This window comes from Meleagris gallopavo, chromosome 1 (genome assembly GCF_905368555.1).
Source record: "Meleagris gallopavo chromosome 1, MGAL_WU_HG_1.1, whole genome shotgun sequence".
In the NCBI taxonomy this organism is placed as follows: domain Eukaryota; kingdom Metazoa; phylum Chordata; class Aves; order Galliformes; family Phasianidae; genus Meleagris; species Meleagris gallopavo.
This window is the reverse complement of record NC_139404.1, coordinates 15,646,596-15,666,402: the sequence shown is the minus strand read 5'-3', so window position 1 is coordinate 15,666,402 and position 19,807 is coordinate 15,646,596. Positions and strand designations below refer to the sequence as shown.

The window sequence follows — 19,807 nt, the reverse complement described above, 5'->3', positions numbered from 1 at the left end:
TCCATCTCTCACTCCTCAGGAAGGGAATCAGTGGGATGGATGCAGGTCAGCAAATGGAGATCACAATGCACTAGGCAGGTAACAGACTATAGATGGGTTTATAGGCATCTTGCCTTTCTTCCAAGAAGTACATTAGGTAAAATCTCACTATATTGTCTGCACATGGCAAAAGCTTCTGCGAATTTGTGCATTCTGACTCATTAAGATGGAAAAATGACAGGACTAATTACAAGCACTCCCCATACATAATGGATTTCCTACATTCCTGTGTATTTCTAAAAGGAACATTTAGAAATAGTTTATTGATTTGTAAAGTAACTGGATGTCAGTCAAGGTGAACTCAATGGTTTCATCTTTGAAAACCACTTGTTTTCACCCCTTGCAGGACTTTTCCACATTGTTTCTATATTGGCAGCAACTCTTCAAATTTTCTCAGAAGTCACCTAAATCCCAGCAGTTTTTTTTCCCCTAACTAAACTTTCACTTGTGTTTCTCTGCAATTTTTCCCCAGTTCTGTACAACCTTGAGGTTCTCCACCCAGACATTCCTTCTCCTTGCTCCTTCCCACACATGCTTCCAACTCTCTCTCTCTAAAGTCAACAAGCAATTAATGTGATCAAATTTGCACAGATCATTTATATAGCAGTGTCTTTCTCCCAACACAGTTATACAGTTACACCATACAGGTGGGACATTTTTAGTCACCATCTGTCACTGCCACCACGTTTCACTGAAAACTCATTTTGGTAGGAAGGCCACAGTCATTCACAGGCAGGTTCCCATTGCTTGAGCAGCATCCTGGGGGGATGTCACACCTGAACAGCTCCTGTGACAGAATGGAGACGGGATCCCACCACCAACCATCAGAGCCTTCAGGCTGGGTCTTCCTTTGACATACTGAGATCTATTTTCAGAAGCAGCTCAGCGTCATTACTCTCTGTGTTACTTGGAAAAAAATCAAGAAAGATCTCATCCAGCAACAGTCTGGAATACCAGGCTTACTGCCTTCCTCAGTAGCACACAGAGTCTGGCTCTGGCCATTCCCGCTGGTTTTTCCATTTGTTCATTTTTTGGCACTGTCTTACTTGCCATCTGCCTCTCACTCTTTCCCCATGAAGAACATGACCTTTATGAATCACCAGGTTAATGACAACTCATTACTGCACCTGTGAATCAGGTTATAATTAGCCACCTCAGACAGATTTGCTTCAGGAAGCTCAAAATTCATTCTTTAGGCTTGTACACCCATTGGGAAGCCCAACTCACTACAGCAAGACCCCTGATGGGCAGGAATCATCTTTCCTACCGTTTCTGAACCTCTTCTCATGCCAGAGACCAATTAGAAGGCAGGAAAATATGAACCGTCTCTGAAACAACACAGAAGGTTGTGTTTTGATGCAGGTTTCCTAACTGCAGCCTGTACTGAAGAAAACAAGCTGCATTAATGCCTCTGTGAGCATGCTTTCCACCCAGAAAAAAAGCTGTGGTCGGTAAGGCTAATGGGCCATCCTCCCGAGGGAAGGGCATGTTTATACAACTACAGATTGAACCCGCTTAGAAGCAAAGGCTGATTAAAACAGGAAATAGCAAGCTACAGCTAAGAAAAGATGAGCAGAAGTGTGGGATTTCTTTTATATACACTTGGCAGGAAAGCATGGATGTTAGAGCTGTTCATGATGAGTACATGTGCAATGTTTAAAAATGACAAGCACACATCAGTGACGCTTCCACTCAACTCTGCCCCACAGAAACACACAGAATGGTGCCAAACTGTTATTTTCGTAGCCATATGACCCAAATGTTTAGGGAACCTTGATGCTGAACTGCTGGTCGTTTATCATATCTATATATTTTGGTTCTATGCGTCTTTAACCTTGACTACAGCTGTGAGTTGAACTGAATGTGAATCAAAAGAATCTTTCCAAAAAACTACATGACCTATTACACGCAGCCTTACAACAGCTACAGGGCTGCTCTCAGCCATGTGCAAAGTACTCTTCCTACAGACCAGCTCTAATACTGAGCTCACAAACCCATCATCATTCCTTTGACAGCTTTTGTGAAGCCAGTTATGTCTCTGTTGGATCTCAAAGAAGCACAGACACATACACACTTCCACAGAAAGCACCTTCCAATAACAGAAACATAAATATTATTCAGAAATGAGGTATTTTCGCAGCTCAGCTTAAAGACAAATCAGTCAGATATACATGGCATCTCAACCAGAGGGGCTGTTACATACTTGAGTTAAAATACTTTCACATTTTCCATTTCCCTCCCATTAAAATACACCAAATACTTTAGGACGCTTTGTCCTTCCCACACAGATATTCCCACATTTTACATGGCTAGTATAGTTTGTACTCTCAGGAACAAAATAAAAGCTCTCAGAACAACTGTTATCAACTCAAAGTTGTGCAAGATCTCATCTAAATGTCTGTGACCAGAGGGGAAAAAAACCAAACAAACAAAAAAGCCAACACAGGAGGTACTTCAGAAGTAGATTTGGTGACAGGCTGATAAGTTAAAAATAATGAGGACAGTTCTGCAAGCTGGATTTGTTAGCAATCCCAGTGCAGTACCACTGCCGAACTTCTGACCTGCGTGTCAGTTTCTTGCTGTGTGTAGTCCTAGCCTGACAGGCACCTTTCCAGTGGAGAAAGAAAGTCTTCAGCCTTCACAGCTATCTTCATTATCGTCATGCAAAGCATCTTCTCAAGGGACAAAGCCAACTATGCTCCAAACAGTGCGTGCGTGGAAGATGATGCCATTCAGCAAGGGGCCAGTTAGTCAACAAAAATGCACAGTCCAGAAGAAATGGTGGCTTATGTCAAACCACTGTCTATTCTTTCTTCTTAAAAATAGCTCACAATGTTACTACTAAAAGGTTCATATAAGACACAGCTTGCTGGTAAGTGTTGTTACAGTACTTCGTATTTTTTATTGTGTGACAGAGCTGGAAACAAATTGTAAAACAAGGCAGCAACAGCCTACAATTTACACTAAACAAGCATTACTCACACAAGACTATTCCAGATTATTTATGCATTGTTCCACTAGTAAAATGTTACTGGCTTCAGCTGTTGCACCAAATGCTGGGCTGTCTCAAAGCGTCTATGGAAAACTTCAGCCGAGAGCCTCTTTCTGAATGCTCAGACATACAATGAACACTGCAACAAACAAATCCAACTAAACATCCCCTTCTTCCACTCCTCCCTACAAACAATTGGATGAAATAAGCCCATGCTCTACACGAAAAAAAATACGTCATTAACTCATTGTTCTCTCCTTGTTGAACACTTTGCATGCATTTATACAGCTGCATGTATTGATCTGCTTCACATATAATTCTGAATACTGGAATAGCTAAAATAATTCTTTCTCCTTACAATACAGCTTGATTTGTTTTTCATTAGTAGTTCACTTCTGCAAGCAAAGAGGATACATGCAAACATTTTTATAAGCATATCTACTTGAAGATGACATGGAAACATAACTGAGACTTGGGCAAATATGTTTTTGTTGATGTAAGTACAAGTAGTGACTTTCCAAGGCAAATTCACTTAATAAAATTAAGTTGCTAGCAGATATATATTTAGCCTACTGTATGCTTGATTGTGTCAACACTCTGCCTGCAGTGATAACAGAGGTATTTTAAAATGCCTATAGTAAAGTGCAAACAGATAAAATCAGTGGAAAAGAATTTCACACAATGAGCACGGTATAACAAAAAGCCTAGGTAAACCAATTTTTCTTCTGAGTGTAAACTGGAAAGCAGTTTCAATATATTTTTTTGCTGTTGTATAAATGTCTGTCCCAAAAAGATTGAAAAGTTAGCAACATGAGTCAGAAAAAGACTTGGATAAAATGGGTAATAGGCTGAACTAAACCTCAAGTGCAAGCCAAGTTCAAAGGGCTAGTGTAATCCTTAAGATATCTAAATGGGAATACAGCACTGAGGTGGAGAGGTCATGCCACATTAGTTTAGTAGTGGCACACTTGTTAGAGATTTTCTCTGATTATTATTATCCACAGCCCAACACAACAGATGTTGACAGTCGGAGAGAAAACACAGAGAGAGAGGAAAGAAAGCCCAAAAGTTTGATAAACAAAGATCAAGCTCTTTTCTCTATAAAACGCTCATACTTGCAAGTCACAGTCAGACCCATATTTGGCCAATATCAGACCTTGGGACACCCCCATTGCTTCCTGAAAAGAGCAAGTCCACACACAGGATGGTGGGCACCTCCTACAGAGGAAGTCCTTGTTCTTCTTCAGAACTCAAAGTAAGAATGGAATAATTCTCCCCCTTTTGTGATGGGCATGAACCCAGGTGTTCCCCTCTCAGAAGAAAACCGAAGGGCCAGAGTTGATGGTACAACCAGTACTGTACTCACAGCTACAAGCACATGGCATTTGCTATCTCAAACACCTTCAAAGTAGTTTCAGCTTAGTTTCAGCTGGGATGGAATTGTTTTCTTCAAAGTGTCTGGTATAATGCTATGTTCTGGTTCTAGAAGAAAAACAATATTGATAACACACCATTGCTTACAGTTGCCTGCTAAGCAGTGCTGTACAGGGCCAAGGCTGTTTGCAGCAAAGGGCCCAAAGAGCTGGAAGGGAACAGAATTAGGATAGCTGACTTACACTGGCCAAAAGGATATTCCATACCATATGACATCAAGTGGAAGGAGTTCTGGAGGTGGTGGGAGTTCATCTCTCTCTAGTCTAGTCTAGTAGGTCTAGGGAGTCTAGTAGGGCACCGGTTGGGGGATGATAAGCAATTGCTTGTGCATCACTTGCTATACACATTTTTACATACATAGTGATAATTATTTTCCTTTTCTCTATCTCAGTAAATAGTTTTATCTCAACCCACAAGTTCTACTTTGTGGTGTTTTTTTTTATTATTCTCTCCCTTATCCCACTAGGAAGCAGGGGAGTGAGCAAATGACTGTGTGGTGCTGCCTGGTTGAACCACAGCAGGTAGCACATCAGTCAAAAAGATGCCCTGAAGCATCAGTTTTACCTACTAACATTCACACTTTATAATGCTGTTATGGAGCAAACAGATATTCTCAGCATGCGGACAGCTCCAAGTTTGTCCCTCTTCCACTGTCCCCAGCAGTTCACTCAAACAATGAATCTTCAGTCTTTCAGATACTAAATGGAAGTTACATGTGCATGCAGCAAAGCCAACCACCACAGGAGGTGAAAAACGATCTCTTACTTTGCAGCTCTGAGAGCAACCATAAAATCTCAGAAAAAATCCCCCAAAACAGAACCATGCAGGTCACATTCCCAGTGCATGACCATAGGAGTGGCTTGGGAACAAGGCTCTTTTGCAAGGACCTCACGGAGCCCCTTCTAAGCATACAGCTTGGGTCAGAACTGCACATGCACCAATCCTGCATGGATTTTGACAAAGCATCAGCCAAAATAAAAAAATCTAATACTATACTAGGTTTTGAGAGTAAGAAGGAATGCCTATTTCATCTGCTATATAAAAGCCTTGATGAACCTACAGTGTGAACACAGACTTTTCATCTTAAGACAGAAGAAATAAAGAATAGTAACTGAAGCAATGAAAGGGAAACACAGGAAAAGCTGGAACTCTACAGTCTGCAGAAAAGAAGAGTAAGTGACCAAGAGTAATACTTAAGCTGAATGCTCAACAGTTATTCACTTCTGTGAATAGCTCAACTCTGTAAGTAGAGGCACTAGGAAATGTGTTAAAGAAACAAAGCCCCACAATTGCTTCTTTGTAGTTAATAGTGAACTTCTGAACTACTTCCATAGCTTCCAGTAGTAGACAGCACTGGCATTTTAAATATATATTTACTTATATGGAATAAATAAATTCATTGATAGCAGGCCTGCAAATAGGGTCTGGATACTATAGACGGAGGTAGACCACTGAAAGCAACTAAGCTCACATGTTCTCCATAAACATCTCCCACCCCCCTTCAACAGAATACTGGGCATAAGGGCAGCTGGCCTAACCATAAAAGCATTTTTATGCTCAGGATAAGTACTGCAGAAAGTAGCAGGTGAAGTCTGTATAGCATTGGAAATCTCATACCCAGAGCAAAAAGTTTTGCCAGTTTGTTCTTGCTTGTAACCTGTAAACAGCTGGCAGCGTTTACTCTGCACAATTACCAACTCAGCTTGCACTATTTAGTGATGACAGTAGTTGATGTTGAACCACAGCTCCAAGTACTCAGCCAAGCAACCTTAGCTATGCTGAGAAAGATAATGCAGGCAAGCGGGTTAGACCAACAAGGTCACCAAATATCTGTTATAGTTTAAGATCTAAAGTCTCCATACAGAAAGGCAGACTAAGAAGAGACATGATCAAATGTGATGCTTAGTAGCATCAGGAGAAATGTCTTCAAAGCTGTACAAATTTAGGAGTATGGGGAGGGACATACTCGTCACTGCAGTGGCAAGGAAGGCTCAAATTTCAGCTACTCCCACACACTAAGGACTGTGGTGTGATGCTGGGATGTCCTTGCACTCACCAGAAGAGGAGCAGCACTAACTGGGCAGTCAGGAGATGACAGTGTTTGAAGAGGCAACATATATCCATCAGCATGGCACAGGCTACGGCATTCAGCATCACACAGTGCATGCTGATAGTTCCACGTAGGTCAGACCCCAGAGATGGTGATAGGAAGAACCAGACAACTTCCAGAATGTCTCTGTTGCTATGACAGTACGTATGGTCAAGTAATATGGGAGTACTTCTCTGTACAAGATGTACTTTTATAGGAAAGCACGGCTTCTCTCTCTGTGAACCACTCGTTTATTTTAAGAGTCTAAACTGGAAATGGATATTTTCACCCAAACTTTCATTCAGTGAGTTTGAGACCTCAAGTGGCTTTCAGCTATACAGCAAAGACATTTCTCTTACCCTTCTTTAAGTACTTCACTGACTTCATGTTCTAGTTTTCACTTTCCCTTCCATTCCTCTTTAAAGCCCTTCCCTTAATGTTTCAGTCTTTGTTTCATCACTCAGCTTCCTGATGTACTTTTACAGGAAAACACAGCTCCTCTCTCTGTGAATTACTCATTTAAGTGAGTCTAGGCTGGTAATTGATGTTTTCACCAAAACTCCTCATTCAGAGAGTCTGAGACCTCAAGTGGCTTTCAGCTATACAGTGAAGACATTTCTCTTACCTTGCTTTAAGTACTTCATTAACTTTTTGTTCTAGTTCTAGCCTCCTCTGTCGTTCCTTTTCTAGTTCTTGCCTTAATGTTTCAGCATTCGTTTCTTCTCTCAGCTTCCTGAGTTCCTCCTCTGTTAAGTAGGACAGAAGAAAAAGATTTAGTTATCCTGAAGAACAATAAACCCTAAATATGGCAAATAAGATTTGTTTTCTTGTTGTTTCCATTTGGGCTACAGCAAATATGTTCACCATAAAAAACAAATAATTGAGATCTGGAATAACCTCACAAAAAATGCACAGGTATACCATGTACAAAACATTCCATTCAAACTGTTAAAGCAAGTAGAAAAATGACTTCAAAGTTCTCCTTTACAGATACATCCTTCGGAACAAGCTACCTTTAGCTAAATACGGCTTGACATATCCTTTATTCCCCCAAGAAATAATCAGCAGGAAAGGCTATTTGTTGCACATAAAATGTAAAAAAAAAAATAAAAAAATCAGTTCCTCCTTTTCCTCCCATGTATAAGAGTAGGAAAAAACAAACACACACTCATAAAGTTCTCCAATGCTATGTAATTCTCTGTCAAGAACTGACACGACAATATTTTTACAGACTTGAGTACATCATAGTTTTGAGAACAGATTATGGGATGAGGAATTGACTTCAGGTTTCTATTTTTTTCCAAGGTTACAGTGTGCCTGATTAAAAAATTATGTATGTATAAACACACCCATATATACACAAATATACATATTCTCTTTCATGAACTATCAACTATGCATAAGACTTTTTTGTGGCTAATTAGCTTTGCTTTTTGTCACTGACAGTATCATTGCCATGATCTTATTTTAGTCTAAAGCTACAACAGACTTGCTGTCACCAATCGCTTTGCCAAGATAGGCACTCAAGAGACATGACAAGAAGGAGACTGGGAATCTCTTTTGTTCTTTCCTTTTTTTAAATGTCAAAATTACTCTATTTTTTGTTCTATGGGCTGCTGAGTTTTTTAGCTCAGTCTTGGCAGTAAGTAGAACAGCAGGTGTATTTCAAGCTTACAGCAAAGCAGAACAGAAATACTTACTAATTCTACTATCACCATAGACACAGGGGTTCAAGCTTTACAGTTTTACACGAGTCACAGATTATGTTCTACCCTATAGCAACCTCTCCTGTTTCTTTTTATATAGCCTTGTAAATTTGTGGTCAATCTGACAGTTTTCATATCTGAACCTTGTCACTTCAATCAGTATGTGCCTTGAGGAGGTCAGAATTCCCACCGCAAGTACTCAGAAGATCTGATAAACCCTCTGCCCCCACTGCACAAGGGGCTCCTGCAGAATCTCCCATCATTTTATCTGCTGTGCCAGTTAGATTGTGGTAGATTATCCTTATTCCTGCCACACAAAGAGGTTTAGAGCACAGAATTAGGAGAGAAAAATATGAAGTGAGAGAACAGCACAACACGATGTGTTCCACTGGGAGGCTACAGGTTGTATTCCAGCAAACAGGAGTGTGCTGTCATATCACCACTGATGCTTTGTTAACAGCCCCAGAAAGAAGACATAGAGCAGAGAAGTCAACTTATCCTCTAGCAAAAAAACTCCAAATTTATTCTCAAGACTATAGTATGCTATGATATGATACAGAAGGGAAGCTCTTGCTGTTGCAGCAGGGATTGTTTCCCCTGTAAATAAAGAGAAAGACACAGGCATAAGGGCACATCTTTACACAGAGCTGCTTCTAATTACATGTCTACAAGCAATTTTAATTCCAGCAAGAAAACTGTGCTTGCAATTAGCCTTTCCTACACTTTCAAGAGTTTGCACTGCTGCATAACAAGAGCATGCACTCAGATGAACGGACGCAGTTCTTGTAATTCAAATACACTGGAGCTTGTGCAATATTACAAAAGTTCCAGAGGGGAGATTAATTTCTCAAGACCATTAAAGGGAAAAAAATTCTTTGTTAGGTATTTGAAAAATAAAAACTGAAAAAAAGAGGAAATGAATAAGCATTCTGTGTACACAAGAAAACCACAAGTAGTATAAATTAACCTCAGCGCTCTTGAAAGCCTACATAGATCTTCCAGCTTTTGTAATCCTTGTTGTTCTTATTGTACTGTGTCTCATCCTATTAAAAACAAAACAAAACCCAGAAACTTGAATACTAGGAGGACAAGAAGAGCCAGATAATTATTTTATGCAAAGGAGGCAGAGTAAAAGGGTGCACAATGAACAAGACAGAACTCCTATAAAACAAGGCAAAAAACACAGCATCTGATAGTACTCCTTAACTGTCAAGTATGCAACTTTGCAATTTAAATCCACCTCAGCTCTGGCCTGTTGCACTCTTTAAAGCATCATTTGTTGCTCCTTTGGCAGCAGTGCGGGTCTGGTGTCGTAAAATCTCCGTGTCTGGTGAGTTAAATACTCCAAGTTTGCTAAGCAACAGAAACCACAGACGATAGAGGAAAAAAAGGAAAAAAAAAGAAAAAAAAAAAAAAAAAAAAAGCTGTTCTTCCATGCTCTCTGCCCTGAAATAATCTACAGTTTGGCTAAACTGAACTGAAATTCTCAAGCTCCAGGTGCTCCTCCTGCAAAGCTACCAAATTGGCCATAAACACCAGAACCCACAACCTCTAGAGGAGAGCCCACAAGATAATACCATGCCTTCCCATTGAGCTTTAGATATGTATTCTCCATGATGATGAGAGAAGTGCACTCCTTGGAGTCTGTCCTCAGACAGCCGAAGTCCAGTGCTCTCTCTCCCCCACCACCCCAAAGGGATACACACAAAGAAGGCTGTGCTTCAGGTCCAAGATTAATCCATTTCCCTCCCAGGCACATCAGTCACAGCTCCCAGCCTCCTGCTGTATATGGCATTACAAGAGATTCGGGGCATGGCTCTGACATGGAGGTGCGACCCGCAAAAATGCTTTAAGGAATCTCCAAGTAAAGTGAAGTTTCTGGATGCCACTGCACTTCTACAAATGAGCTTCAGATGTCTGCAAGGAGTCAGTCATCTAAATTTAAAGATTTAACATTTCCAGAAGTTTAGTTGCTCTCACCCAATCACTCAAAGACATACCCAGTATTTCATTGCAATGCAGCTATAATTCCCCACCATGTCATCAGCCCTTACAGCTACTGAAAAAAATCAGTTTCCCCCTCAGGATACACAGAAACGTTTTGCTAAAAACCCCATAAATACTCAGATATCTAGTTCAGAGAGACCAAAGAAAACCAAGTAATATTTGGGAAAAGAAGATGCTATGTTAGGCTGGGAAGGCATTACACAGTAAGTTGGCTTTCTAATTCAACACCGCATGTGCAGTAAAGCGGATGTTTCCTTTAATACGGGGATTGGAGGTGGATTAGGGAGACTCCCAGTTGCTATTTTACATAATAGCTTTCCTTTGGAGGCCTACAGGTATGCAGCAAAATCTCCCTGGGAGACAAAGAGAGAAAAAATTGCTTCCAGAGCAGAGCCTAGAGAGAATACTGTAAACTGGTGTTTATGGATACCGTCAGCTCAGCATTAAATCAAATCAGACAAAGCTAAAATAGCAGAAGTGCCAAATAGCACTGGATGTATCCTGCCATATTTACATGGGGAAACACCAGTGCTTAATAAGACAGAAATAACTCTGCTACGTCTAACGTCTATGTTAATTATGGCAAATCTCCCTTTAACCCCTTGAATAATTACTAGAGTTCAAGTATGCAGTCTAATAGGTAATGAACATGCTAAATCTCAACAACACACTGCCAAAGTGGATCTCAGCACCAGTGCTAGAAGCTCTCTCCAACACATGCACCTTCTGCCTTTGCCTGACTCCCAGTTCCTACAGACAGCCAGAGTTTTAAGTGTGTCCCAGGTAAGCCAGTTGTACAACATAGCAGACAAAATCGTTAAAAATCTGAAAATACATATATTTTTATTGTCATAGACATTGAAGTGCTTTTATTCTTTATCCTGAATTCCAGCAATAAGTGGCATAGTGAAAGACGTGGAAGTACTTCATCATTTGTCATAAAGCAAAGCCACATTCTAAGAACACTATCTGCTGTCTGAGCAACAAGTAGAGATGAGGAAAGACCCACCAAAAAAATAACTACTCACTAGCCTAGGTTGGTTTTGGTTGGTAGGTCATTTTTTTTTTCCTACTTTTTATGGTGATTTTGTAATTTATTTTGTATCGTGGAGGCAAGTTCCCAATCCACAGTTATAAAAGGATACAGCTGAAGTGTGAACTAATTATTTACCAGTTCTCCTTTGAATCCTTCCCTCCCCTCCCCAAAGGCTTCTGTGCTTTTTACCATAGACTTGAGAGCCATGGAGACTCTAAAGCCTTACCACACATCTATCCATAAGACTTCAAATAACGTACTAGCTTTTGATAACAGACAGTGCAAGACAGTCTAATTTTTCGCATGAGAGATGCTCAGGAAAGAAAAGGAGTTGACTAAGACACTGTTCCAGCGGCTTCACTTTATTAGCTGCCCTTTGTCTTTAAGTCACTTCTTAAATTTATGAGCTTACAAGTTGGTACAGAATTTTATGAGCATGGCACGCAGGCTCTTGGGCAAAGTGCACAGCTAATGGTGGTGATAATGTTGAAAAACAGTGCTTTGTAGCTGAGAATTTGCTTTGTCAAATAGTGCTACTGTGCTCTTTGTAGCTGTTTTAATCTTCATGGAAATAAATAGGATGCATTACTTTTGGAGCAATCTACATACTTCCAGTATGTTGCAACTACAGTTTCCTCTTTCTACAAGCACAGTTTAAAATATCAGTGAACGCATTCTTTAGAACAAAAGAGAGCCATTTAAGGGCTCAGATTCAACAATGGAACATTCAGCAGTCAGTGCCACAGTAACATTTGATACAGCAAAAGTAAAATTTTTGTCACGTTGGGTTGTTTTTTGGTGCTTGCTTTTTTTTAATCATGAGACATCCAGTGGTGAGGAGTCCTAGATGAGCAGAGAAACCCTTGTACGAACAAATTCAAGAACGAATCAAACAAAAAAAAATCCAAGACCTCTCATGATCTGCCCAAGGAGGTTGTGGATGCCCCATCCCTGGAGGCATGCAGGGCCAGGCTGGATGTAGCTCTGGGTAGCCTGGTCTGGTGGTTGGTGACCCTGCACATAGCAGGGCAGTTGAAAATAGATGATCATTGTCGTCCTTTTCAACCCTCGCCATTCTGTGATCCTATGACACTACTGCACAAGGATTGAAATGCATTCTCCATGTATTTAACTACTCTTAAAGAATTCTCGTTCCTTTTGCCTCAAAAACCTGTTTTCACGTTGTCCTACAAAACTTCCCCTGCACTATTTTATCTTCAGCTGATCTTTGCTGAACTACCTTGTCTGTGATATGTGGAAGAAAAATAATGATAAAAACATTTTTCTTTTTTAAATCCAACCGGACTATGCACGATGGCAAGTAGTAAGACACTTAAATGCTAATGAGATAAGATAGGGGGAAAAAAAGTCAGTGAAGATGGAAGATGGAAGGAAGAGCTATTCATTTTATTCCATTTGCAAATGCCTTGCTTTGTTAATTCAGTGGTTTTCCTTTGTGATCACATCCCTCCTGTTTGCTTGAAAGAGTCTTTCATGCAGAAAGAAGAGGAAAAAGATCTTCTAATGGGAATACAGCTGTCTCATGAAGCCAGAGAAGCAGACAGGATACATTAAAAATGGACTATGTTTATCTAGCGCACATCTTTTTCTCCTTCCTCCTGGATTCTGTATGGGCACTTTGTTAAGAGCGGAGAAATGAAACAGTTAAATATTTAAAAAGAAAGAATAAAACACACGCACATTTTCATCATCTTTCTCCAGCTCAGTCCAGTTTACCCGTAAACAAACTGAAGTGACCTGTCACTTTCAGAAACAGCTAAGCCAGCTCGCTTTAAGCCAACCTATCTCAAATTTGGCAGTTAAACAATCCCCCTTTCTCCTTTTGCTCTTTTTTTCCCCCTTCTCCTTTTTTTGTCATTATGTTATACCTCCATTTACTGTTTTTGGTGGGGTTTTTTTGTTTGTTTTGGTTTTTAAGGCAAAGCTCCTTCTCCAGTATCTTCAATAGGCATAGCTTTGGGGAACCAATTTCTGAATCTCTTAGCATACGCCTACAGGAACTGAGAGAGAGGCATGGACTTCCTCTGCACTGACAGAAGGCAGAGCTGATCCAGAAGCAGCAACAGCAAAGGCTGAGCCTGAACTTTCATCCTGCTGCTCAGGAGTGTGGTATTCTTCATCTCAGTACCAGAATTTTGTGTTATGTGTAAAAGTGTTCTTCTGTCTTACATAACGAGGAAGTCCAATTTAAAAAAAGCACATCTTATTCAACAACATCTATGCAAAGTGGTGTGGTTTCCTCTCTCACCACTCCTGTTGCATCCCACTTGGAGCAGGTGATGTTAGAAAGAACTGAGATGTCATTACTACAGTTGGAACAGAATAATTATGCTAATGTTTAATTAGTTACCTTACATTTACACACAGCTTTTTCAATTGAGCTTTATTATAATAGACACAGAAAAGACAGGAGCATTTCACTTTTGCAACGGGCTCTAACTTAAAAAGCTTCCTGAAAACATGCCAATTATCTCAAAAATCAACAGCTCACTGAGATCCTACTCTCGAAACATCCACTGTGAAGTTCTCTATTGTTAGATACACTTTTGTCAGCTTAAAAGTCATGAGAACTACTGCTTTGTGAATTTCAGAAATATCAGAGAATAAAAATGCCAGAAGAGTTGCAGATCCATCTAAAATGAAGAGAGCTGTGAAAAATGTTGTCGTTAGTGCAGGAAGTGTTTTCACTCCATGTTTTTGGCAGAAGAAATGAATCAGGCTATAAACATTTCAACGCCTGGCTCGGGAATAGCTGCAGACTCTCCAAGACTTCTGTGTTATTGAACTGAGAAGGGAAGGGCAAGTTCTACACAGAGCTCCTAAAATCTCCAGCCTGGTTATACAACAGGGACAGGCACAGTGTAGTGTCCACACTGCCCCGCTCAAGGTTTCAGTCACTTCCAGCCTCACAATTCATGAAGCACAGCTGGGCAGCCAAAGAAAAAAAAAAAACAATGCAGAAGGAAGAGCGTGCTGTATCTACATAACACAATGTGTAGGCAGCATCTGTCAGAGGCAGTGAGGGAGCAAGTTTCAAAACCAAAAACAATCTATCTTTGTCAGCACAGTGCTGCACTGAGATCAACTGGCCCCACAGAAGGCATCAGAGGAGCATGGGATCCTCCTGGGTTGGGCCTCCCAGGCTTCTGGCACCTTCTCACAACCACTGTCAACACATTTTGGGTAATATCTAGTGCGGGCTGCACAAGGTAGCCCTGGAACAGGACCAGCCCAGGACTCCATCCTGCTGCTGGCTCTGGGCTGTAACTGTAGCCTTTCCTTCTCTGGTCTTAGCAAGCCTGGGCTCCCGGAGCCAAGCTGAGAGAGCAAGAGCAGAACCCATCCTCCACCAGCTAGATAGAGCACTGGACACGTATTCTCTCCCAGAAACAGCCATCAGGCATCTGAGAGTCCAGGATATTAAGCTGAGAAAAACAAGGCTGAGGTGAAGGCACAGAGGCAGTACAAAGCATCAGCACACTTTAAGAAGGCTGCTGCATCAACTCCTAATTCTACTTCAAAATTTCTGAACCACAGGTGACTATGGGCTGCTGAGTCAGTAAGAAAGCAAAACTTGCACTGAAACAGTTCCTCTACTGTTCTCCAGCTTTGCTGCTGCAGCAGGCATTTGACCTTCATATCAGGAACAATTACACCAAGGGTACTGTGACAATGGGACTCTGACTCAGCTTTCCAGTCACTTTGTTGCATACAATTCCTGCGGCTTTGCTAGGAGCTATTAGCGTTTCTATACAGAGTAGGCCTTCAAACAGGATATTTTGGCTGGTTACACCGACCAGCACCACACATCATCACCCCTTTTCTAACGTCCCAGATGTGCCTGAAGACCACACAGATATCTGGAGCTCTCCTTTCATAAGTACATTCTGTTAATTTGCTCTTCATATAAAGAATCATTGAGTTAGTTAGCAACAAAAAAGAAGCCACAGAGTTAGCCACACACACGGTTTAAAAATGCATACCAGAGAGGGAGAGAAGTACAGCAGAACTTTTAATGTGAAAGATACATACTCTCAACTTCTTTAATATTGTTATAAAAAAAATCATAACCCAGAACAGTAGTTTTTTAAGCACCAAGGGACTTCTGCAACAGCCTGCTGAACAGAATGGGATGCAAAATCCTTGTGAGAAAGGACCTTATTTCCTCCCAAAGCCTTTCACTCTCATTCTGAGTTCCTTCAGTTCATGTCACCAGGTGACTCTTCTCTAAGACACCTGGTTTGTTTACTCTCAGCTGCTGCTACCATCATCTCCTCTTCCTTGAGTTGCTAAAATTGAGTTGCAACAGGTTTGAACATCCCTGAATGAGAATTAGCTAATGCCTCATGTGAGCCATAGGATGTGTGCCTATCCACAAAGCATGTCTGTAGCACAGAGTGCTGGCATAAACTAATATCAGCTGCAGAACTGCCCTCTAAATCAGGCACAAACACAGGGAAAAAAGCCCTCAGTGAGGTACAAATCCAGAAGGATATTACCTGTCCTTTTGTCTTCTGAATGCAAGAGCAGCAAGTTAGGCTTTATTTCTCCTTTAGATACAGAAAGTGTGAAATGGAAGCACTGAAAGCTGTTGTAGCATGATTCAATAGTTTGTTCATCTGTACTAAGTATGACCTAAAAGAACAAATAATATGAACCATGTTTTTAAAAACCGTGCTAACCATAATATATTAGTCTAGGCACCCCAGTTCAGTATCTGTCTTCCAAACCTGAACCCTCAGCTAGCATCCACGTAGTGCTGGAGTGCACAAAAGCAAGGTTGTAGTAATGCACGGTCCTTTATAAATGTAAAATAGCAACAGCTCCAAAGCAATTTTTTTTTCATCCACTTCTGTTTGGTGTTTCCAGCAGATGAAACTCTGCACGTTTCATTCAGCAGGCATTTAAACACTGTTCTGCAGGAACGAATCACTGAGTCATCCACTCCAATACTGCAGTCTGGTACCAAAAATGCATGTTGTCATCATTCCTATAATGAGGCTCAGAAGGACCCATTAGATTACGCAGATTAAGAACATTCCTGTACGGACAGGAAAAGCAACTTTAGCCCTTTTGGCTGGAAGAGTCAGATGATCCCTCCCTTGCTTAAGATGTCATTATCTAAGATCCTTTCCTCCTGGTGAGTGACAGAAGGACTCCTGTCAGTCTGAAGCTTAAAATCCTCACATTTCCAGTCACATTTTATTTGCATTTCTAGCTATGGAACATGCTAAGTAATGCCTCTCTGTCTTCACCTCCCTGGATTTATAGATTCTCTCTTTAGAAAGGAAGGAAGGGATTCATTTGGCACCACAGATGAAGATATTCTTCCTTTAGACAACTACATTATTTTGTGAGAGTGTTGGGTAAATATTTGCTCTAGATTTCCTTTCCAGCTTTTAGATGCTATGGTCAGATGTAGATGTGTTTTACTGAAAATATTACTGAGCCAAACTGCACTTTTTACTCAAGCCCACTAATGACTGACTGTAATTTAGGAAAGACCAGCAGTCTGCTACTCAATGAGCTATACATTTACAACCATAAAGTGACCTGCAATTTCATATACCTATAAAAACCTAACAGTTTTTAAGAGTTCTTAAGGAAACCCATAATTTCAAAAAACAAACAAACAAACAAAAACCAAACAAACAAAAAAACCAGCATGCAGATACAGTTAATAGCCTTAAAAATCATCTATTGAAGCAGTAAGATTTAAAAAACAACAACAAAAAACACTAAAAACCAGGCTTTCTTCCAAGGGCAAATAAAGCAAACAAACTGCACATTTCAAGAATGTTTCTCTGCTCATCGTCAGTTCACTTCTGGGAAGAAAAAAAAGATATATATATATCACACAGCATTTCTAGAACCAAATAAAAAACACTAAAAAAACCCTTCAACTTGTTAACCTCAAAGAAATAAGGAAGAGAATTAACGAATACAAGGACCATACTCAAAAAATTCAACTCCTACTTCATTCCAACTGGCAAACACATTTCAGACCAAAATTCTGAAGGGGTAAGAGTGGGAGTGAGGAATAAGATTTTTCTGTGCTTATTCCTTTACCAGTTTATCATTCTTTCTTTTGCTTTTCTGTACAGAGTTGCAAAAAACTCATCAGGATAAGAATGTCTGCAGCTAAAGCAAAACCAAGGCTTCAAGAAAGACCTCTTGACCCAGCAGGAAGGCTGGAGTGAGCCTGAACCACCCCAGCAGAACCACCCGTTGGCCTGAACTTCCAAACATATTCTCAAACAATTACGTTCCTTATCTTCCAGCCTTGAGGTTTGCAAAAGGAAAGGATTTAATTACAAGTGCTAACATGGTTGATAAGAAGGTTTTCAGACTACAGCATAAGCCTGAAAGTAAAAAATATTTGCAAAAATGTGTGCCCTACACATTTTTTAGCTCCTGTAACTACACACTAAATGCTGCAAATGGATTCACCAGCAGTGGAAATGTTTGGCAGCCATACAATGTTTTTATAGCAAGATATATGTCCTAGTTCAAGCCAGAAATGAGTTCTGGGAAGGCCTTCTTTTTCTTACACACCAGGTCACATTAGGAAATCATGAAAGTCCCATCTGGTTCAAAGAACAATCTGATAACAGTAGCTTAAGCAATACAATTCCAGGAATATAAGAAGTATGAGATAACTTCAGTACTGCACAGATGAGTTAGAATTCAAATAAATTACAACCAGCTTTTGCTTGATAGATCAATCATGATACGTCTTCCAGGTTATCAGTGGAAGTTGATATCAGCTTATTGTACATTTTTGTCCAGTTTCTTTATCATGCCACCCTCTTGCACTCAGGGGAATAAAACATCAAAGAAAAATATTGCCAAAAGATAAACAAGTCACATAAAATTAATTTCAAGTCCTTGAGAACATGCTTAAATTATTTTAAGACTTTAATCTAGTTATTGAATAGAATCTGTAAACGTGTTATTTTTATCCTTAGAAAACATTTGACAAGCTATGAGCATCTGAAAACAACCCTCATATTCTGAAGTTCAAAAATTATCCACTAAAATGATCATTTGGAAAAGCAGCTGAGTGAGAACTCTATTTGTTGGAGATCTCTGCTTCTATCATGTTAAAGGCATGCCTGTCTTCTATCCCAATCTGTTGAAACAAGGGCTGCTCTGTAAATAATTCCTCGTTTTATTATGTTGGCCCACGATATCAGAGGCAGATGTTGGTGGTATTGCACAAAAGGTTGAACCTTCCAACAATATTCCCTTACAACATTGAGGCTTCAAATAAACAGTATTTGTCACATAGCATTGTATGTTGTGACAAATGCCATTAAAAAAAAATAAAATACTTCAACGATCTAGTAACCTTGGGAAAGGCAAATTCTTCTCAGAGAAATGTCAGCCCCTGCATTATCCAGTCATCAGCATACCCACCTCTTGCAGTTTTTGAGAACATACATCAAGCCTTTTTCCAGCAGGCCTGAGCCATTCCTTTCCACAGACTATTAATGTTATACTTACGCAAAAAGTGTTTTTCCAGTAAGGCTATTTCCAGGTGACCTTTGATTTCATTCAGTCTGTCAGACTCCGTTCTGTTAAAATCCTGCACTCCTGAAGCCATGATGATGGTCCCTGGACCAGCCTGTAAGAAAGCCAGAACACACTGAAAGCTCAGAGGCACATTTGGTTTTGGTCATTTAAATATATCAACTTACTTTTGGTGCAGTAAACAGACAGCCGTGGGAGAAACATACAAGTATCAACAATTCTGCATGCCTCTTAATCCGCATTAAATAACCAAAAATGAATGAGTGAAAACTAATCCAATGCACGCTATCTTTCCCATGTGAATTTGAATGATGCAGACCTCAAGTAGTTAGAGAAAACAAATTTTATTTTTCTGCTCCCTTAGCATCTATGCTGTATCATCATTTACCCTTTCTTCTGCTGATTTGAAAAGCGTGGTTATACTATGCACCTCCCACTCTCAGTTAAGGAATGACGTGACATACTTTACACATTAAATTGAAAAGCTAGTGGAAGAAATATTATTCTAGATATTTACTCTAAAAAAGCATCCTGAGGTCCACGTGAGAGGAGTAGGGGAGTCAGGAGACTGTCCTGACTGATTTATTGCTGTCACCCCCAAGCACGGGAAATACTGCCAGAGATGAGAATTAAAGAGCAATGTGATCAGTTAAGAACAGCAGTGACAACTGCCACCTCCACAAAGCAAGCAGAGAGAAAAACTGAACCCACACAGCAGAAGGCAGGTGATGCTGCCCATTTCTCATGAAGTGAGCATTTTCAGAAAGCAGTGAAAGGAGTGTGTGTGAGGGCATCTCCTCAGCAATGGAGGTGAGTGCCCACTGCTTACAAGAAGGCTGCCAATGAGGTTTACAGGAGCCCAAACTGAAGTGCATTACAGGAGCCTACATTTTGAAAATGATCTTCAGACAAAGAGGGATTTATTATGAACACTTCCCCAACCCCTGTTT

General features: G+C 40.3%; 1 protein-coding gene across 4 annotated transcripts in view; it reads right to left on the bottom strand.

The window, feature by feature from the left end:
- GRAMD4 (GRAM domain containing 4) overlaps window positions 1–19,807 on the bottom strand; it is a 78,020-nt gene that overhangs the window by 23,073 nt on the left and 35,140 nt on the right. For all 4 annotated transcript variants that reach the window (XM_085217664.1, XM_085217673.1, XM_085217669.1 and 1 more), the window contains exons 3-4: window positions 18,831–18,951; window positions 7,180–7,300 (exon numbers count right to left, since the gene is read on the bottom strand). In XM_085217664.1, coding sequence (XP_085073790.1) covers window positions 7,180–7,300; window positions 18,831–18,951 — 242 coding nt within the window. The remainder of the gene's footprint in view (window positions 1–7,179; window positions 7,301–18,830; window positions 18,952–19,807) is intronic.